Source organism: Cupressus sempervirens, chromosome 3 (assembly GCF_028749045.1).
Source record: "Cupressus sempervirens isolate cs-2001-9-10 chromosome 3, ASM2874904v1, whole genome shotgun sequence".
NCBI classification, from domain to species: domain Eukaryota; kingdom Viridiplantae; phylum Streptophyta; class Pinopsida; order Cupressales; family Cupressaceae; genus Cupressus; species Cupressus sempervirens.
In genome coordinates, this window is record NC_143120.1 from 1,100,195,046 (window position 1) to 1,100,213,566 (window position 18,521).

The 18,521-nt window shown below is 35.0% G+C and overlaps 1 protein-coding gene across 4 annotated transcripts in view; it reads left to right on the top strand.

Annotated features, from left to right (window-relative positions):
- The first annotated feature begins 343 nt into the window (after positions 1-343).
- The window catches only part of LOC149570617 (ARM repeat superfamily protein), a 201,296-nt gene continuing 183,118 nt past the window's right edge, over positions 344-18,521 (top strand). For 2 of the 4 annotated variants that reach the window (XM_089823188.1, XM_089823190.1), the window contains exons 1-5: positions 396-612; positions 710-807; positions 13,234-13,616; positions 14,245-14,405; positions 16,668-16,733. In XM_089823188.1, the coding sequence (XP_089679314.1) occupies positions 13,376-13,616; positions 14,245-14,405; positions 16,668-16,733 (468 nt within the window). In that variant the 5' untranslated portion in view covers positions 396-612; positions 710-807; positions 13,234-13,375. Of the gene's footprint in view, positions 613-709; positions 808-13,233; positions 13,617-14,244; positions 14,406-16,667; positions 16,734-18,521 lie in introns of all 4 variants that reach the window. The other 2 variants (XM_089823187.1, XM_089823189.1) reach the window with 1 other exon arrangement.

Sequence of the window (18,521 nt, forward strand, 5' to 3'; positions counted from 1 at the left end):
TATATTTTACCTATATACAACTAAACTAATCATTATTTTTACATTTATAAATGTGTAAATTATTTCAAATTAAAGGTAACTGTTACCGTGTAAGTCATTTGTCTAAGAAAGCAAACTTCCATTACAAACATTCTTAAGCTTACTAGTAAGAGCACATGTTAGTGGCAATTTCATGTGCTTTCTGATCCTCTTTTAAATTTCCTAGCAAAGGGAATCTTGGCCTCACAAGGTGCTCAGAAAAGAAAGGCATAAGAAAGTAATTTACCACATCGGACAGTCTTCTTTTAAAAAGACTAACCTTCCAATATATTTAAATTAATTTCATTATTAGCTCTAATCATCAATACATCTTGCCATTTTGCTATTTCTCTCCTTTTAGGTCGCACGGAAAAACGAAGTACTGCCCTTCTTTCGGCTTCCGGCTCTCGCTATTCAACTCCAATGCACTGCAAACAAGATAAACTAGTGCAGATCGATATGTAACCCTAATCTTATCTGATATCTGGTCCTTTCTTCTTCAGTTGTTTGATCACGTTTGATGATTACCGTGTTCAATCCGAACTCACTTTATAAGACAGAAAACAAATCAGGATACAACAATTTACAAGCTCTGTAAGTTCCACATACGACTATTTTCTTTATTTCATTTTTTCCTTTCACTTATGTTGGTTCACTCATGTTTGTAAATATTTATATATAATGTTTATAGGTCATCTAAGGTTTTTCTGAAACAAACGCTACATCTATATTCTGCCGTAAATTTAGTATCTTTACCTGCAACATGAAACTGAGGTGCCTCAATATAAGGTTCGCAATTTTTTTTCAATGTTTACTGCTAAATTAACTACCAAATACATGTATTAAAGCAACGACTGATGGGAATTAAGAATTCTTATGTACTTTATCAAATACATGTGTATATTTTTGTGATAAATATCGAGAAATGCTAGGTTATTTGTTCAAATTGAGGACTTTTCATTGGTTTGTGCGGAAATAGGCTGGAACCGAGGTGGCTTTATTTGTTTACGACCATGCCAAATTATGACGAGTTAAACTCATATCCGTGTTAAACTAGTATTTTCTTGGAAATTGCCTCGAATGAACCCTAGTATCTGCCTTATCTTCTCTTCAAGACCAGACCGTTATGTTATTATCATGAACACTGTATCATCATGTTGCTGCCTGATACTTTCGAATAAATCAATATGTGGTGTATAATTTGGCTATCTCAGCTGAATAAATCAATGTGTGGTACATACTCATGATTTAGGTTTTTTTTTTTTCTATATTAAAGTAGCTGCACCAGCATTGAACAGTTGTCTGAATCTTTCTATTGAGTCCGTGTTGTTTAGTTCCTCCTGCCGTATGAGTGTCATTCTTACCTGATACCGTTACTCCATTGCATTCTGGGGTAGAATGCTCACAGTCTCTTGTTCAATCTTGCTGAGATATCTGGTGTCATCTCCATTTTCCCGTGAGTTGTATCTTGCAGCGCCCATATTGGGATTAGTTCCATTTGTGCGAAAATGTAACATTTGATATGTTTTTCTTCTACAATATGTTCGTTGCTATTAGTCTAATCTGTTATCTTATACACAGTATTTCATTTGCATTTTTAAATTGCCGCTGGATTCTCCATGTTCATGTACTTATTATTTCAATTAGGTATTGAATTGAAACAGTCTTACTTCGATACTTCCAAGGCTTTCTCCCATGGTTAAAATAATTAAAGATCTAAAATATTTTCAGTTCTGTCAATAGGCGGCACTATTGCTTTATTTCACATGAAAAATGGGAACTGTAAAGTATATCAGTATGTTAAACTGTGACATAGATTTAGTCTTGCTCCCAGAGAGGATGCTTCTGTTGGCTCTCATAATCACAATATGAGGTTCAACTGCTTGTTAATTGACAGCCTCATAAATGAGAGGCAATAAACAGTGTTATAAGACTGACAATTCTTGTGTTCTTGTTATTCATTATCATTTTCATGTACTATATACAGAGCTTATTGTAATCTTTGTTTACTTCACGTGTTATTACAGATCCTGAGTGCCTTATCTCTCTGAATTGACTTATAATACTTCAGAAAACCATAATAATAACAGTGTCAGGTCAGAACTTTAGCTTTGCATGGCCAGTCACTTCTAGCCGTCTTTCTTTGTTAACAGTAACCTGAATTATGGAAACATGTTAAAGCTCGAGAAATGTCAATTGCCAAAACTTTGAGAAACTTGGAAATGCTATGTGAAATTTGTAAACATCAGGTTTGCATTAATGCCTACATTTATGCTCCTGCATAGAAATCTCTATATATGCATGTGCAAAACAAGATAAAACATTGACAGTAATTGTCAAGCCCCCACGAAATCACTACCAATTGCAGCTTACATAACCACTCATTTCGAGCGACTCCGAAGATGCATTCCAGGGAAAAAGATTTGAAGTTCTAGGAAAGGAAGATTACATTGATCCTATTAAAAAATTATTGCACAAACTTGAGGGCCCCAAAATTATTAACAAGTACGAAAGGTTGTCAAAAGATTTTAAAGCTAGTTCTCTCATTGATAAGTACTCAGAGGCGCTCAGGGAACCATTATTCCCTCAAGAGAGATCTGTATGAATATAGAAGCAAAATGTCCGAAGAGGAGATCAAAGGGACAGATCAATATTGTGTGTCAGATAATTGCAAATGATGTCCAAGAAGTATCCGTCCAACTTCTTGGTGTAGAAGCAATTGATCCTTGTAAATATGATTTGCAAGGTATGGAAACGATTGGACCATGTGATGATGATGTACATGATATTAGTGATGCTGTTGTGAAAATTTATTTGTCAAAGATTAACCTCAATACAGAGGAGTTGCAAGTTTATGAAGGAAACTCAATGATGACACATATTGATCATATGGAAGTTGACCAATGGACATTTCAACTTCCTTGTTCAAGACTGATGAACTTGTTGATTGGTTGGTTTGTAGTCACGGGAAGGAGACTTTTGGTTTACATCTTGGACAGACCAACATGGATTTTGAAGATCAATGGACACCATGTTGTCATCCCACAATGCTTGAAGCTAAAAAGGATATAGCCACCTCGTGGAGCTTGATGCCAATTAAAGTAAAAGATACTATTGTAGTGAAGGACACCTAGATCCGTTTACTAAAATACAAAATTGACTTTGCACACAGGAGTGGAATCTTGGTATTCACAACACTCCTATTATAAGTTGTGATGGAGGATGCAACATTTTGCTATTATTTTTGATGTCAGAAGTGACAATCAAGAGTTCGTATTTATTATTTAGGATCCATGGTGAAAATGAAATAAGAGAAGAACTCTAATATTTTTGAAAACTCTCTAGTTGGATTAGTCACAACAGGTGTGAACCTTAAAAGTGGACAAAAAAAAATACAACATAATTTCAGAAGACATGTGTTTAAGGTCATAGATGTGTGTCATGCTTCTAAATCTCATCGTAGTATATTGGAACCTCCCCCTTTTGCTTTGACTCATAGAGATAGCTATGAAACTGTACAGATGTTGGGCTAACCAAATCAGTTCTTTGCAAATACAATTGTTGCCAAAAAGGGAATTGAACATCAGATTGACAAGTCTTCTATATGGTTTCCAACTATGCTAAACTTGTAAAGTATCTTTATATTTCTTCTTTTGAGGAGGAGAGAAAACTTGTCTTAAATTATGAACCTTCCAGTGACCAACTCTTGGTTTTGCTGGGAGAGTTATTGGGAAATGCTAGTACATAAGCCCAAAGAATATTGGACAACAAATTGTCCACACACTTAGATGAGGTTATCAATCTTATGACATGAAATGACTATACTGACAGTCTGGAATCACATCAAAACTCTTCAGGGATATCATTGTAGTACAGAGCTGGACATAACCTAAATAAAGAGAAAAACATCGCTTGAGAATTTCCAATTTCCAACTATCATGCCACTATATAATCTATTTATATCACAAGGAGGATCTAGGGACCACAAATCTCCATAGGTGATCTGGGCCCTTGGTATTAATGATTCAGTTTGACAGATTAAAATTGATATTGCTTGAGGGCAAAACTATCACGCCCTGACAAATTGCTACCAATCTTGGCCTACATAGCTTCCCATTTCTAGTGACTAGGCTATTAAGAAGAGATGCCAAATAAAATACTAAAGGAATATATACACATATATATACATACAATAATATATATATATATATATATATATATATATATATATATATATATATATTATTGTATATGTATATATATATTGGAGATCATTCCATGAGAAGAAGATATTAACTGGAAGAAATGTGAAATGACTTTGTAAGTAAATAATTAGAGCCAAAGAGTATGTAAACTCCCCAAGGAAAATTTATAGATTCAAGAATGGGAATCCTAAATATCTCCTATTAAATTACTGGATGAAATCCATGACTTGTCTAGTTATCAAGGACAAACATTCAAGGAAATAGCTGCAAACTGGAAGAAGAAATATCAGAAAACATCAAAATACGATTATTTTCAATATTTTTTGGACATTGTCATAAACTCCACGATTTTGATGCAAGTCATATTTATAAATATAAATGCAGTTATCATTTTAGAATTTAAAATATTGTTACATGGAAAAATTAAAATAACAAGTATTCTAGAAAGTGATCCTACAAATTACACTAATTCCAGATATGGAAACATAAATGCCAAACCTATAATAGATGTTACATTTATCACAAGCAAACCTTGTGCTAGGAAATAAATTTTTCTTTTAGTAAGTATGAGAATTTTTAAAGAACTCTCAGTTATATTGAGAGGAGGGAGGTGAAACTGTATAACAAGGATCTTTAGTTTTCAACAATTAATTAACCACAATATTAATATTTCAAAACTTAATCATTGGTAGTAATAATACACATTCAAGATCTTATGGACACTGATCTGCTTCATTAAGAAAGTTTTGTCCGAAGGCATAAATACACAGGAAACCCCAATTCCCACAATTGGGCACTAACCCAGCAAGAGACACAAATCTCTTTCAATGAGAGGCACCAACCTCTGTTCTTAGTTTTCAACAATTAATTAACCACAATATTAATATTTCAAAACTTAATCATTGGTAGTAATAACACACATTCAAGATCTTATGGGCACTGATCTGCTTCATTAAGAAAGTTTTGTCCGAAGGCATCAATACACAAGAAATCCCAATTCCCACAATTGAGCACTAACCCAGCAAGAGACACAAATCTCTTTCAATGAGAAGCACCGACCTCCTGTTCTCCTTAGTTAGAAGGCACCACTCCCCTAATAAACAATATAATAATATATTTGTTGCTTGTTCTTAGATCTGCCCAAAATCTCCTTCAAATTTGCTCTCTCGTTCATGAAATCATCCTTTAAATATCTGCTTACTAATCTGCAATATATTTTCTCACGGCAGCAGCTCTCCACTTCCAGCGGTTCTCAGTGGCGGCAGAGGCATTCCTCTCACCCTGGCCTTTATTCCTTGGTTCTGGATTTCTTCTCCGTGGCGGGCACGCCAGCTTGTGGGTGATGGCTGGCCCCGGTTCTTTGTTCTTGTTTGTTGTTGTTTCTGCTTTCCCCGGGCATTGTTCTGTTTTCCTGCTGTTGGCTGGCTTCTCTTGCTGTTTTCTGGCAGTCCTTTTGACCCTCTTTGTGGTCTCTTGTTGGACATTTGTAAAATAATCATATCTTATCTTATCTCACATATCTACACCATGATCTTAATAATTTGCTCATATTTCTGCACTATGATCTTAATAATTTGCTCATATTTCTGCACTATGTCTCTGCTCAAACCACTTTTAAATTTGTACCAATGTTCCACGGGATTTTGTTCCCCAAGAACCTCACAATCCCTGTACAGGGACTTGGGGGGAAACTTTCACCATCTTGGCCACCTTTGTCAAGATGTCACCAAGTTGTTTGCTAAAATGCATATACGATTACATGCTGATCGCAACCCTAACTTTGTGAAAACTAGTTTGCCTTTCATGGGGCACTTGTAGGGATGTTATATTATTGATTATGCCTTCAAAGATTTCGATTTACCTCAATTTGTATATCAAAGCCATCTCCCAACCCTTTTTGCCAATGTCCCCCTGCCATCTCCTTGCTATCCTTAAATTTGGGCCCTTGGCACCCTGTTGCCAAAGCCTGTCCTTGCATCCCCACGTACCATTCGAGGATAAATTCCATGGAACACTACTTTTACGGATATGCTATAGATAGGCTGATGAAGATATGCTTCTACTCTATCGTTCGCAGCCTGAGTGAATTTCCTTCAAATATCTGCTTATATAGTTTTAAGTCTGCTTACAAGGTTTGATTTAATTCCTTCACCATGCCCTTTTAAAGATCTGCTCTTGATTCTGAGTTTAATGTGCTTTTTTAGTCTGCAATAATTGGAAAGATATTTGTTAAATTGCTTAATCATTCACACTGCCAATTTACCTTCATATATGCCTAATAAAAAATGTCTCTTCACCTAAAAGTGACTCTTCCAAGAGTTTGTGTATATTTGTAAATAATAATTTTGTTTTATTAGCCCAAGAGATGGGCAATCGCTGAGGGGTCAGCCTGATTAAGTAGCTATAACTTAATTAATATTAATTTGCCAAAACGAGACAGTAAACACCAAGGGTTGGCCCTTATTATTTTATTTATTCAAAGGCCATCTAAAACTTAAATATTCGGTCCCACAAATAAAGGTGCAGCTCGGACAGAAACCAATATGTCTTGGATTCCAATTGGATTCCAATATAAAGTGGAGTTGGTCGTCATAAATTTAATTTGTCTTAGTTGATTTCTTTTTTGCCGTGTGTCTGCTGTTCTTTGATTTCTGCCTTCGGTCTGCTGTCCGTTGACATCAGTGGCAATAATCTATCTCCCTCTTTTGTGAATATATAATGCTCCACCTTACTCTATTGATCCCGGTCTTCATTTCTCCTTTTCTGACATCAATGATAAAGCAATCCTTAGAGCTGTAAGATAATGCATTATGACTCTTCATCAAAAGTGGTTTCTCTTCCAAGAGGCTGGCCATATTTGTAAATAATAATTTTTATTTTATTATCCCAAGAGATGGGCAATTTCTATGAGGGGTCAGCCTCTTTATGTAAATGTAACTTAATTATCATTAACTCACCACAAAGAGGCAGTCAACAACGAGGATTGGCCCGTATTATCTTTTTTATATAAAGGCTGTCCTAAACTTAAATGTGACTCTTCCAAGAGATTGGCCGTATTTGTAATAAATGATCTGTTTTATTATCCCAAGTGATGGTCAAACTCTAAGAGGGGTCAGCCTCATTAAGTAAATATAACTTATTTAATATTAATGTGCCAAAATGAGGCAGTAAACACCAAGGGTTGGCCCCTATTATTTTATTCATTTAAAGGCCACAAATAAAGGTGCAGGTTGGACAGCAATTAATATGTCTTGGATTCCAATATAAAGTGGAGTCAGCTGTCATAAATTTAATTTATTTTAACCAAATTTATTTTTTGTCTTGTCTCTGCTGTTCTTTGATTTCTGCCTTGGTCAGTTGTCCTTTGACATCAATGGTAATAATCTAACAATCTTCCTCTTTCTCATTGATAGAAATAATTTGTGAAAATATAATGCTCTTCCTTGCTCTAATGATTCCTGTGTTTATCTCCCCGGTTTGACATCAATGGCAAAGCGATCCTTAAAACTGTAAGATAATGCAAAATGAGCTCCACTTGCAGGATGTATCTTCCTAGTGATTGGATGTGGCTGAAGAAGATATCACCCTCAACATTTGTTAATATGCCCAAAGGTCTCTTTTGGAAGAGGCTTTATGAAGATTTTTGCAATCTATTCTTGTGTAGCAATATACTCCAGCTTCACCTGTTGATCTGCGACCTACTCCTTTCAGAAATGATGTTTGATTGGAATGTGTTTTGTTCAGGATTGCATAGATAGATTCTTTGAGATATTGATTGCTTTTGTATTGTCAGAATATGGAAATTGAATGCTCACACTCAACCTTAATATCCTTCAAAGACTATTTCATCTAGAGAAACTGGGTGCAACAGGCCGCTGCAACAATATATTCTGCCTTATCAGTAGAGTAAAAAATTGAAGCTTGTTTCTTAGTGAACTAAGATTATGATTGTTACCAAGGAAAAATGCTCTTCAACTAGTGCTTTTTGTCGTCAACACTGCTGGCCCAATCTGCATTTGTATATGCTTTAGGGGTGAAATCTTAACCTCTTGGATACCGCAACCCAAAGTCCATAGTGCCCTTTAGATAATATTCTTTTGACTGCTTGTACATTAGTTTCCTTTGTTGCTGCTGGAATTATTTCATCAAACAAACTGCTTGCACAATATCAGGTTTTCTAGACATGTCATACAATAGATTTCCACATTGACTCATAATTATTCTTATTTTATTTGGGAGATTCATCATCTTTACTCAATTTACATCTTGCTACCATGGGTGTGCTCATGGGATTGTAATCCTCCGTTCTGAACTTCTTCAACTTTTTCTTAATATACTTGTATTGTGAAATGAATATCTCTTGTAGCCCTAGTAAGAAAACTCACTGAGCATAAACATTTCAATTTTTTTGCATCTCCATGGAAACTCTCGATACATCTCGTCACTACTTCCTCCAAAACATGATGTCGATTACATAGACTACAACAATCAAAAGGTATTCTCCTTCATTCTTGATATAAAGATCACTGTCTGCAATTCCTCTTTTGAAGCCTTTCTGTTGAGGATACTTCTCTAGTCTTGCAATAGAGTGCCTTCTTTAGCCTGAAACAATAGTCCTCATTCTCCGAGATGACGAATCCTTCATGTCGTTCATTGTATACCTCTTCCTCTAGATTACCATTAAGAAAGGTGAACTTCATGTCCATTCGACAGACTTTGAAATTCTTAGAGCCTGCAAGAGCTAAAATTATCCTAATTGCCAATGTTCAATATCTATCCATTGTTCCCGAAAAACTCTATTATTCACATACAAATTAATGTTTCATTGCTATAGGAAAGTACAGAGAGAAAATTCGATAAATATAGGACTGATTATTACAGCATTCGGTGCACCTGGATATTTATGGACTGCTATGGATAAGTGCCACATTGCCCAAAATGTGGAGGCTGGGAAGATTTCTTGGTTCCATAGAGATCGATAGCATGAATAGGCTTAGACACGAAAATCTTGACAAAGACTATGTTGGAAGATATGGCAGAGATAGAGAAGCTTAATAATTAACAATATGGTACATGCTTCATGTCTTTTGGATCAAATACATCACAGTTATATAGGATTTTAGACTACTACATTATTTGAAACTCCCATAACAACTTATCCAAATATATTGAGTTGTTTTAACTTTTAACAACCCAGCACATTCGTACCTCATAGTCGCTAATTTAACAAACAATAACAAAGGTTTCAAATAGTTATATTAATTTGCCCTATATGAACACTAATTCCAACATCCCCCCCAGACATTGGGAGAGAGTACATCACGGGAACTAGAAACATAATTGCATGCCTATGCATTCTTTTAGGCCTGCATGATGCTATTTGGATCTTCTTGTACATGGACACCTACATACGAGAACATATACCATTTTCACTTCTAGTGAGCTTATCACTAGCCGGCTACACTTCCAAAAAGTCCGACAGTTATAGGATCTCTGTAGCCAGCTGCTCTGCTATACAACTGTTTACAATATTGACAATGTTGACATTATCCACCTTAGCACTTTCAACTGCAAGAAGCCAACTCTTTAGGCTCATGATCTTGATTCAAATGAAAGAATCACCTTTCATGGTTTTAAATAGGCTTACCCACAAACCTTGTGGTTTTGGGGATCATCCCACAAATCTTTTCAAGGTCCATGAACAAACTTACTCTAGTGCTATTGTTCGCCACCATGCTTGTACATCAGGGAAGAATGTAGAAATCAACATACATATCACCAAATGGGAGTGGAACTCACCTCACCCTCGCACAATGTGAAATTTCACTAATTCACACAACTAGGAGCATGCTACACAAGCTGATGAATGGCCTGTCATTGGTGATTGAGAAGACGACATTGATTGTTCACCAACCTTATTTTCCGCCAACCTCCAATTGATTTGCCACTTAGCAAATTTAACTTTAAGGCTCATTTTTATAATGCCTCCTATGAGATGGATGTCACATACAAGCAATATTGCATCCAAGTACAATCAAGAGTGACTATTTTTTTGATAATTTTTAATATATATATTATTAATTATGAATTTTGAAAAACATATATATGATGACTCTAAACTGCTAATAAATTATAATCCAACCTAAACATACCTTCTCTAACACCCTAAAAATTGACGTGGAACCACGTAACCTCAAGCAAACAAAAACAAACTTACAAACATAACCACCACGACCAATGCTCACTTGAACCGGAAGGTGGCGCTTCAATGAATCCCCTTCTGCACAATGAAGTTCTTCCAACGTTACACACACATGGATATGAGTAAAATAAAAAACAATGACAAAAAATTGCTACGCCAATTATCATCCCAGAATAGGAGAGCAAGGCAAATAGCCAAAGAAACTGTGACCAAGGAAATCGATGCTTCTGTGCGTCTGATAATTCTAAACACCATGTATGTGTAATTGAGTGTATAAAATGATAGATAGAGACTAGTTCTAAACCACCGTTGTTAAAGATAGAACCATAAATACAAACAAATTTCTCTGCACAACCAGTTATCCTGGGAAAAACCCTCTTCACAGAGGGAAACAACCCAGCCCCCAAAATCTGAACTTATATTGAAGAATTCAAAATGTTTTACAATGAAAGAATCAAAGTATTAGAATATCACTTATAATCAAGAGAGAAACCTTTAGGAATAACCACTAAGAACATCAATCAATTGATGTTAATGTATATAATCAGAAATACAAACAATATTGAACCAATGACCTCAGTGATCACAAAGAAATCAAACTCAGATGCTAATGGTTGCGTATCACACAAAACTGAATTCTATGAGCTTTTTGAACACGAATCTGGAAGCAATCGATAGTAGAAACAGACACAAAAATAAGTCCAACGAGAGGTCGTATTTACTTGCTTGACCAAGATACATATAAAACTGAGGTTCCATGATAAAAAAAGATTGATGACGGTAGACTTGTCGACGTAGAATGCATCGAATGGCCTCCCTTTTAGTAACGTCTTCCTTCCACGAATGACAAGGATGCAAAACCGATACGTAATCTTGCTCTAAGAATATACATGGCTTGAAAACAAAGCTCTATAGTTCTTAGCATTGAATGAGATCCAATCATATGTCACATTGCAGCCAGCAGGTATATGTAGAGACAAAACATATTCCAAGCAGTGCAGGAAAGAGATTGACTACAGAGGTGTCTTCAGACCACTGCTCGATTATACAAATGAGCAATATTCTTGAGCCCGTAAGGAGACATACAGCCTAGCAGTGGTGATAAATATTACTCTTTAAGAGACTCAAGCTGACAGGATGACATCTGCTGAAGAGAATGTTCATTTGAACAGAGTTCTAGACCAATTAAGAGGTTAGTGCAAATACTCAATTTATAAATCTCAGTAACAAAATAAGCAAAATCAATCACAGAGAATTTCATATGAAGCTATTAAATTTAACACTCCCTCTTAGCAAATATGAAAATTGTATGACTAGACATGTATCCATTCTTATGAAAATAAAGTAATTTATTCACAAGCAATTATCATAAAATCACTCAACATGAACAAAATTGTGTAAGACTTAGCTAAGTTTTTAATCACGAATGCTCTCAATGTGAACTGTCATGGAATCTCTCAACATGACATACAAAATCCATCACGGAATCTCTCAATGTGGTGACATGATTGACTTTCTCAACATGATGTTCACTATCGCATAGTGAAAGAGTTATTGTAACTGATCTTACAATATTATTAGTTCACACACCAACATGGACAATTAAATCTACAAACACAAGACTTATGTCCACTTAAGTCTCAAGATTGAACATACGTAGCGTATCTCTAAAATAAGCAAATTTCACCTTTGAAAGAGGCTTGGTGAGAATATCAGCTGTCTGTTCATCAGTGCTGATATATTTAAGCTCAATAGCCTATCGAAGTACCATGTCCCTTAAATAATGATACTTAATTTCTATATGCTTTGACCTATCATGAAAGATTGGATTAATATAAATCTTTGTGCATCTCTAATTATCACAGAAAATTGTAGTACATTCAGAAGATGTTCCAAATAATCCAATGAGAAGTTTTTGAAGCCATACAGCTTCTCGGGCTGCTGAGCAGGCTGCCACATATTCAGCTTCATCCGTGCTTTGAACTACACATTTTTGCTTCCTGCTGCACTAAGAAATCATAGCTGATCCAAGGGTGAAACTAAAACCCGAAGTACTTTTCCTGTCTATAATGCAACCACCCCAATCAGAATCTAAGAACCCACGAACCTGAAGATCATAGTTTCTATTGCTTGTCTCTCCTTTGAAGTGTGAACTAATTTTTTAGTTAAATTATTCAGCATTGCACAGAGACAGACGTCCTTGGAGACTCTGGAGACTGGCACCGGTACTAGTAGGAGGAGACAGGTTGTTGGAGATGCTGTTATTTTTTAACTATAGTTTTAATAATTGATATAAAATCTGGTAAATTTAGTGGACTGGAACTATAATTTAATGATACTTGGAGACTGTAACACTAAAATCCTGTACCAACATTGGAATCCCCATTCATTTTTGCTGTTACAGTTGCTCTTAAATTGTTAAACTTAAAAATGGCATACAAAACTAGTAGACCTTTCACCACTAAACCAGCAAAGTCTGTTGAAGTCTCCAGTATGGGAGACACGTCCCAGCCTCAGCTATGCGTCCCACAGGATAGGGGATGCATCTCCGTGCAACCATGATTTAATTATTTTATCAATCCCACAGAGATTTGTTGAAAATGTGTCAGTTTTATACTTGTGCAATGGCTGTCTCTTGCTAATCTGTCATTTTTTGATTGGTGGATGCACAATTAACCATTTGTTATCTATACCACTTTTGATGTAGGAAAATATGAAATGCCTATAGGCTTTATTACAGTTGTTTGATTGCTTATGTATTGGATTACAATAGTCTTTCTGAACATTTATTGTTTTGTTTTTGACCAGGTTTGTTAGTTCATAAAATTTGAAGTGGCATCTGGATAAATCTGTGATCAGTATTTGGAGGTTGAACCTTATTTGTTGTAGATGAGGAAATGAATTACCTCCAGTCATAGAACTTGATCATTTTTTTTGCCGATAGTAATTAATGGAGAGCTTAGCGCAACTGGAAGCCTTGTGCGAAAGGCTTTACAATTCACAGGATTCAGCAGAACGAGCTCATGCTGAGAGCACTTTGCAGTGTTTTTCAGTGAATACAGAATATATTTCACAATGCCAGTTCATTCTTGATAATGCTTTGTCTCCTTATGCATTGGTTCTGGCCAGTTCCAGCTTGTTGAAACAGGTCACAGAACATTCTCTTTCTCTGCAGCTGCGCCTGGATATTCGTAAGATCCTTTATCACAAACATATTTTGAATTATAATTTTATTTAATAGTATTCTAATTTCAATTTAAACCACATTTATGTGTTCTACAAAATCAAACAATATGCTTTTGTGACTAGGTTTTGTTAGTAAGATAACATACTTTAGGTTAAAAACATCAAGTTTTCACAGTCCATGAAATAGATTAGAACACATTTCGAAAAGACCGTAGAAGATTTTATGTCAATTAATATCAAATGATATACAATCTTGTACTCAGAATGGTAATTGAGATGGAATATTAATTGATGTAAAATCTTTTACACTGTCTTTTCCAAAAGCTTGTTAATCATATACTACATGTCGTTTACTATGCTTGAATTAGTTTAAGTGTCTCCTATCACACCTCCTCTGAAAGATCTTTGAGTTAGATCATGGTAGCAGGTTTTTAAAAATCTGGTTAACTCAGTTTACTATTCTTATAAATAGTATACCTACACTAAGTTGAAGTTTATTCATGCCAGATATTTAGTTTTTTGTGATTGTTACCGTGCATTTCCTTACTACATAAACTTGGTCTAATAAAAGGTGGTGCTTTTATGTTTGTTCCTCTAACATCTGAAATTATGTTGTTTCTGTGGCCTCCTCAGGCAACTATGTTGTTGGATACCTTGCTACCAGAGGGCCAGAATTACAACCATATGTGACTGGGTCTCTGATTCAACTTCTTTGCCGAGTCACAAAGTTGGGATGGTATGATGATGACAGATTTAGAGAGATTGTTAAGGAATCCATGGACTTCTTGAGCCAGGTTTGTAGGGCTAGTTTTTCTTTCATATGTGGCACTTACTGAGTTACTTGACCATTGGTTCTTGAATTCCTCTTAAATTTTTAATGCATACTCTCTTGTGGCTCTGTCACTTTTTTTGCATTGGGTTTGTGCTTCTATGGTTTTCTCTGGAACTTGGTTTGCATTTGCACTCAATTCCTAACACTAATATTGACAGGAGTAGCAAAGATTTTTTTCTTAGGAGCTTCACTTATTTCTATAGCTGATCTGTGGATTGAGCAGGAAACCTCCATGGGCAACACACCACATAATTGATAGTTTATTGAAACAATTTTAAGCTAAATGCTTGAGGTCCTGGAACTCCTTGTCATCTTAATATTAGTTTGTGTTCTTTTAGCTACATAAATCATAATCTTGTAGTTGCCATCAAATTTTGAGTTTCAAATTTCAAACTCAATCACTTTTAGCCTGTAGATCCCTATCCTCAGTAAGGGTATTCAAACAGACATTAGTTATCTCAGCAGGTTATGAGGTCTTGCTGCTTTTGTCTTGAAATATTCCACTGCAACTTTCTGCATCATTATATTCCACAGATCCACCTTCAAAGGTTTATTTTCAAGTATACTTGTACTTATTTAAACATAGAACTTGGACCATACTAATGTTCGCATGCCTGCTAGTGGGTTTGGTGATGTTCTTCCTAGGACTGAATTTACTATTGAAAGCTGGGTGTAGTATATAATGTCAGTTGTAAACAGGGTTCTTGAATGGTTTATTAAGCTCCATCCTAATATCCTTTGTACACTTTCAAGAGCCCTGTTAACGAATTCATGTTGCTTGCTAAGGGGTTTATCCCCTAGGATAAACTTCTGTTCAGATGCCTTGCACAGATCCCAGGAAAACAGTTTTGTTGTTATTAATCCTGAAACTGCCTTCCTTCTGTCGAGATTACCTTGCTACTTACTTTTTTGATGACATAAATTGCTATCTGGTTTGTTTAAGTTGTTTTTGGGGGAATCTTTTCTTTATTTGTTTTATGCTTGTTTGAAAATTGGGTTCCGATGAAGAGTTATAAATGGATGTTGTTTGTGAGTTTCTAGGTACAAACTGAAAAATAAAATTTACATAATAATTTGGAAGTTTATTTTTTTCTCATCTTTTTATTCTGCATTAATTCTATGAATCACCTTTGTTAAAATCATTATCCATCATAATGTTTTTTTGTGTCTGTTAACTGTCATTATTAACTGGACTTATTGCGGATAACATTTAGTACCTTCTACAACTAGTGCACCTTCCTATCATTATTTTCAGTTTGGCATTTGTGATGGATCTGCTACAAGTGTAGATTTATTAGTAATTTTGTTTAGAAGCTTGACTTATTTCATGAGGTGATCTGTAGCATTGAGTTGGAAACCTTCATGGACACAGATATCTTGTTTTATATGTTGCATGTGGAACTTTGGAATGTATCAAAAAGCATGGCCTATGATTATTGCATTGGTCACTTTAAAATGATATCCTTTAGAGCAATCTCAAAGGATTGTGAAAAAAGGGCTACAGTATGCTTATATTTCCAAGAAGAAAAGAAGGATAGAACTGAAGGAAGTTAGTGCGGACACTTGAGCAGAGTATGTTGGCGGCATTTGTAATTAAATTCACGGCTCACTGGGAACATAATGGTGTAGAAAGTATCCAAGACGTAGAAAAAATGACTAGGACTTGAGCTGGAAAGATTAAATCCAACAAGACAAAAAAGGAGGTCGATCTTAGCTATAAAGTACAAGCACAAATGTAAATACATAAACTTTCAGCCCCAAATCTCTAGTGTGGTTAGAACTTCGACAAAACATTACTCTTGTGTTTTTGGCCATTGGAGGCAAGCATCTTGTAGGATTATCACATGCATTTCGTTCCAAGGAATTAGACATTGTGTGACTGAGCTGTATCAGTTAATGGAGATTTTATACAATTGGAACTTTATACTTTTTAGTTTACTATAGGTGTGCATGTCTGTCCTGAGTTTAGTTGATAATTTTTTTCCTCTACTGAGGAGTAATAGTTTGTGCATGACTATTTTTCTCCCTGATTAGTTATGAGAATTGACTCTGTACAGGATGTGAAAAATACCTAACAGCCTACTGTCTTGGTTAATGAAACCTGTTAGTGGCTTGTCTTACTTGGAATCAGGGTTAATTTTGGTGGCTGCTAAATTATTGTTGTCAGCTGTGAGCTTGTTGGACATGTTTCTAATGGAAAGATTACTATTTTATTTCTTTACAGTCAACGACAGGTCACTATTTCATTGGGCTGAAAATTCTGAATCAAATTGTTGCAGAGATGAATCAGGTATGTGCTGTTTGCTAAAGTGATTGTGCAATATTTTGTATGTTGCTTTCCTTAGAGAGGATTATCATTGAAGATTTCAATGGACTGTTGTATCTTATCCACCAAGCAAATATGGCATGCATCTGGAACTGAAATGTGAGAAATATCTAGTACTTTCACTAGGCGTTTTATATGATTTTGTTTCTTCACTTCTAAATATCCCTGATCTATACTGTGTATATGACTATTCCTCGAGATGCAAATTTATATAAGCATTTTAGCTTTCTCATCTTTAGTTGGCGACATCTTATTACTTTGTGTCAGCCCATAAAAATATTCTGAATATATCTGCCTAGTTGCCATATGGTGCACATCCCCAACAAGGAAACTCAAAATAGATAGATAAGGCAAGAGAAAACATGTGGTATCATTCAGATTTTCATTTTCGATCTTTTCTGATTATTTTTCCGTATTATGACCATATCATTGTTCATCATTGCTTCTTGCATAAAGAAAAATGCAAGTTGGTTATGTTTACGATATTATAGGTTACTCTTAATATTTGTTGAAATACACGTTAGTATTGTTTATTTATTTTTACGATGATATAAACATTTGTCTGATCATGATGGTCTTTTCTTTGATGCTATTCTAATATTGTGATTTAATTTATATAGTGTATTTTTTTTGTTATTACAAATAGTATTGCTTAACGCAAGTATCATATCCAAGGGGAAGACATATAGTTGACTAAAAGGCTTTGCTTGTTCATGAAAAACAATTTGATTATTACAAACATTATAGTGATTTTATCATCGAACTAAATGGATGTTTGGATTATATCAAGAGAGGGAAATTGTACCCTAAGGCCCTTGCTCTAATCCTTACTCTAGTCTGAATTTTGTAAAAATGAAATGTCACATCTTGTTTGTATAGCATTGATAAAATACCATGGGCCAAATATATTGCATTGTGTTAGATATAAAATTAATTTTGTAATGGATATAGGACTAGTTTCAACTTTTAATATCTAGATTAATTAGGGATTTTGTATGGTATAATCGAAAGTTTTTTTGGTATTGACATGTTTGACAATGGCTTGCCCGATTATTCCTTCAACATTCTTGAAGGGAACTATTGCATAAACTCCTTAAGAGTAACTAATAGTTGAGAATAATGCAGTAGTTCAACTGTAATTTGTGGACTTAGATTTGACTTGAATTTGATATGCCAATTTTATTTGACTTAGCAAAAACTTGGCAACTAAAAAGGTACTTAAATTTCTTTAAAAAAGACTATTTTTTGGAAAAAAATGTATCAAATGAGTCTATAAAATCATAATGAAGTGTTTTCAATTAGAGTTGAGTACAAATAGAGTACAAAAGGGATCATCATGTGTATACAATAACTAGATAACTATTAAAAATTTGTGATCATCGTGCTTGAAATAATCTTCATAAATTTGATGTCCAGGATTTTTTCAACAGTTTCCTTTTCCTTGTTCCAATGAAACGTTCTAATCCTCCTAGTGAGTTGCAGCACCTTGCTTGGTCTAGAAGGTTACCTGTGCTGCCACCTTTATAAATGCAAATGCCACTGCTTCTGCAGTATTAATGTCATCTACTGACAATGCAATCTCTTGCTTTTGTCATTAGATGACATTAATACTGCAGAAGCAAGAGATTGAATTAAAGTTACCTTAATAATCTCAATATTCATCTTGTCAAGGACTCAATAAAAAATTGTGCTTACAATTCTCTTTCCATTGACCATCTTTGAATTTGTTAAGGCTAGTCCTGCTTGACTTAT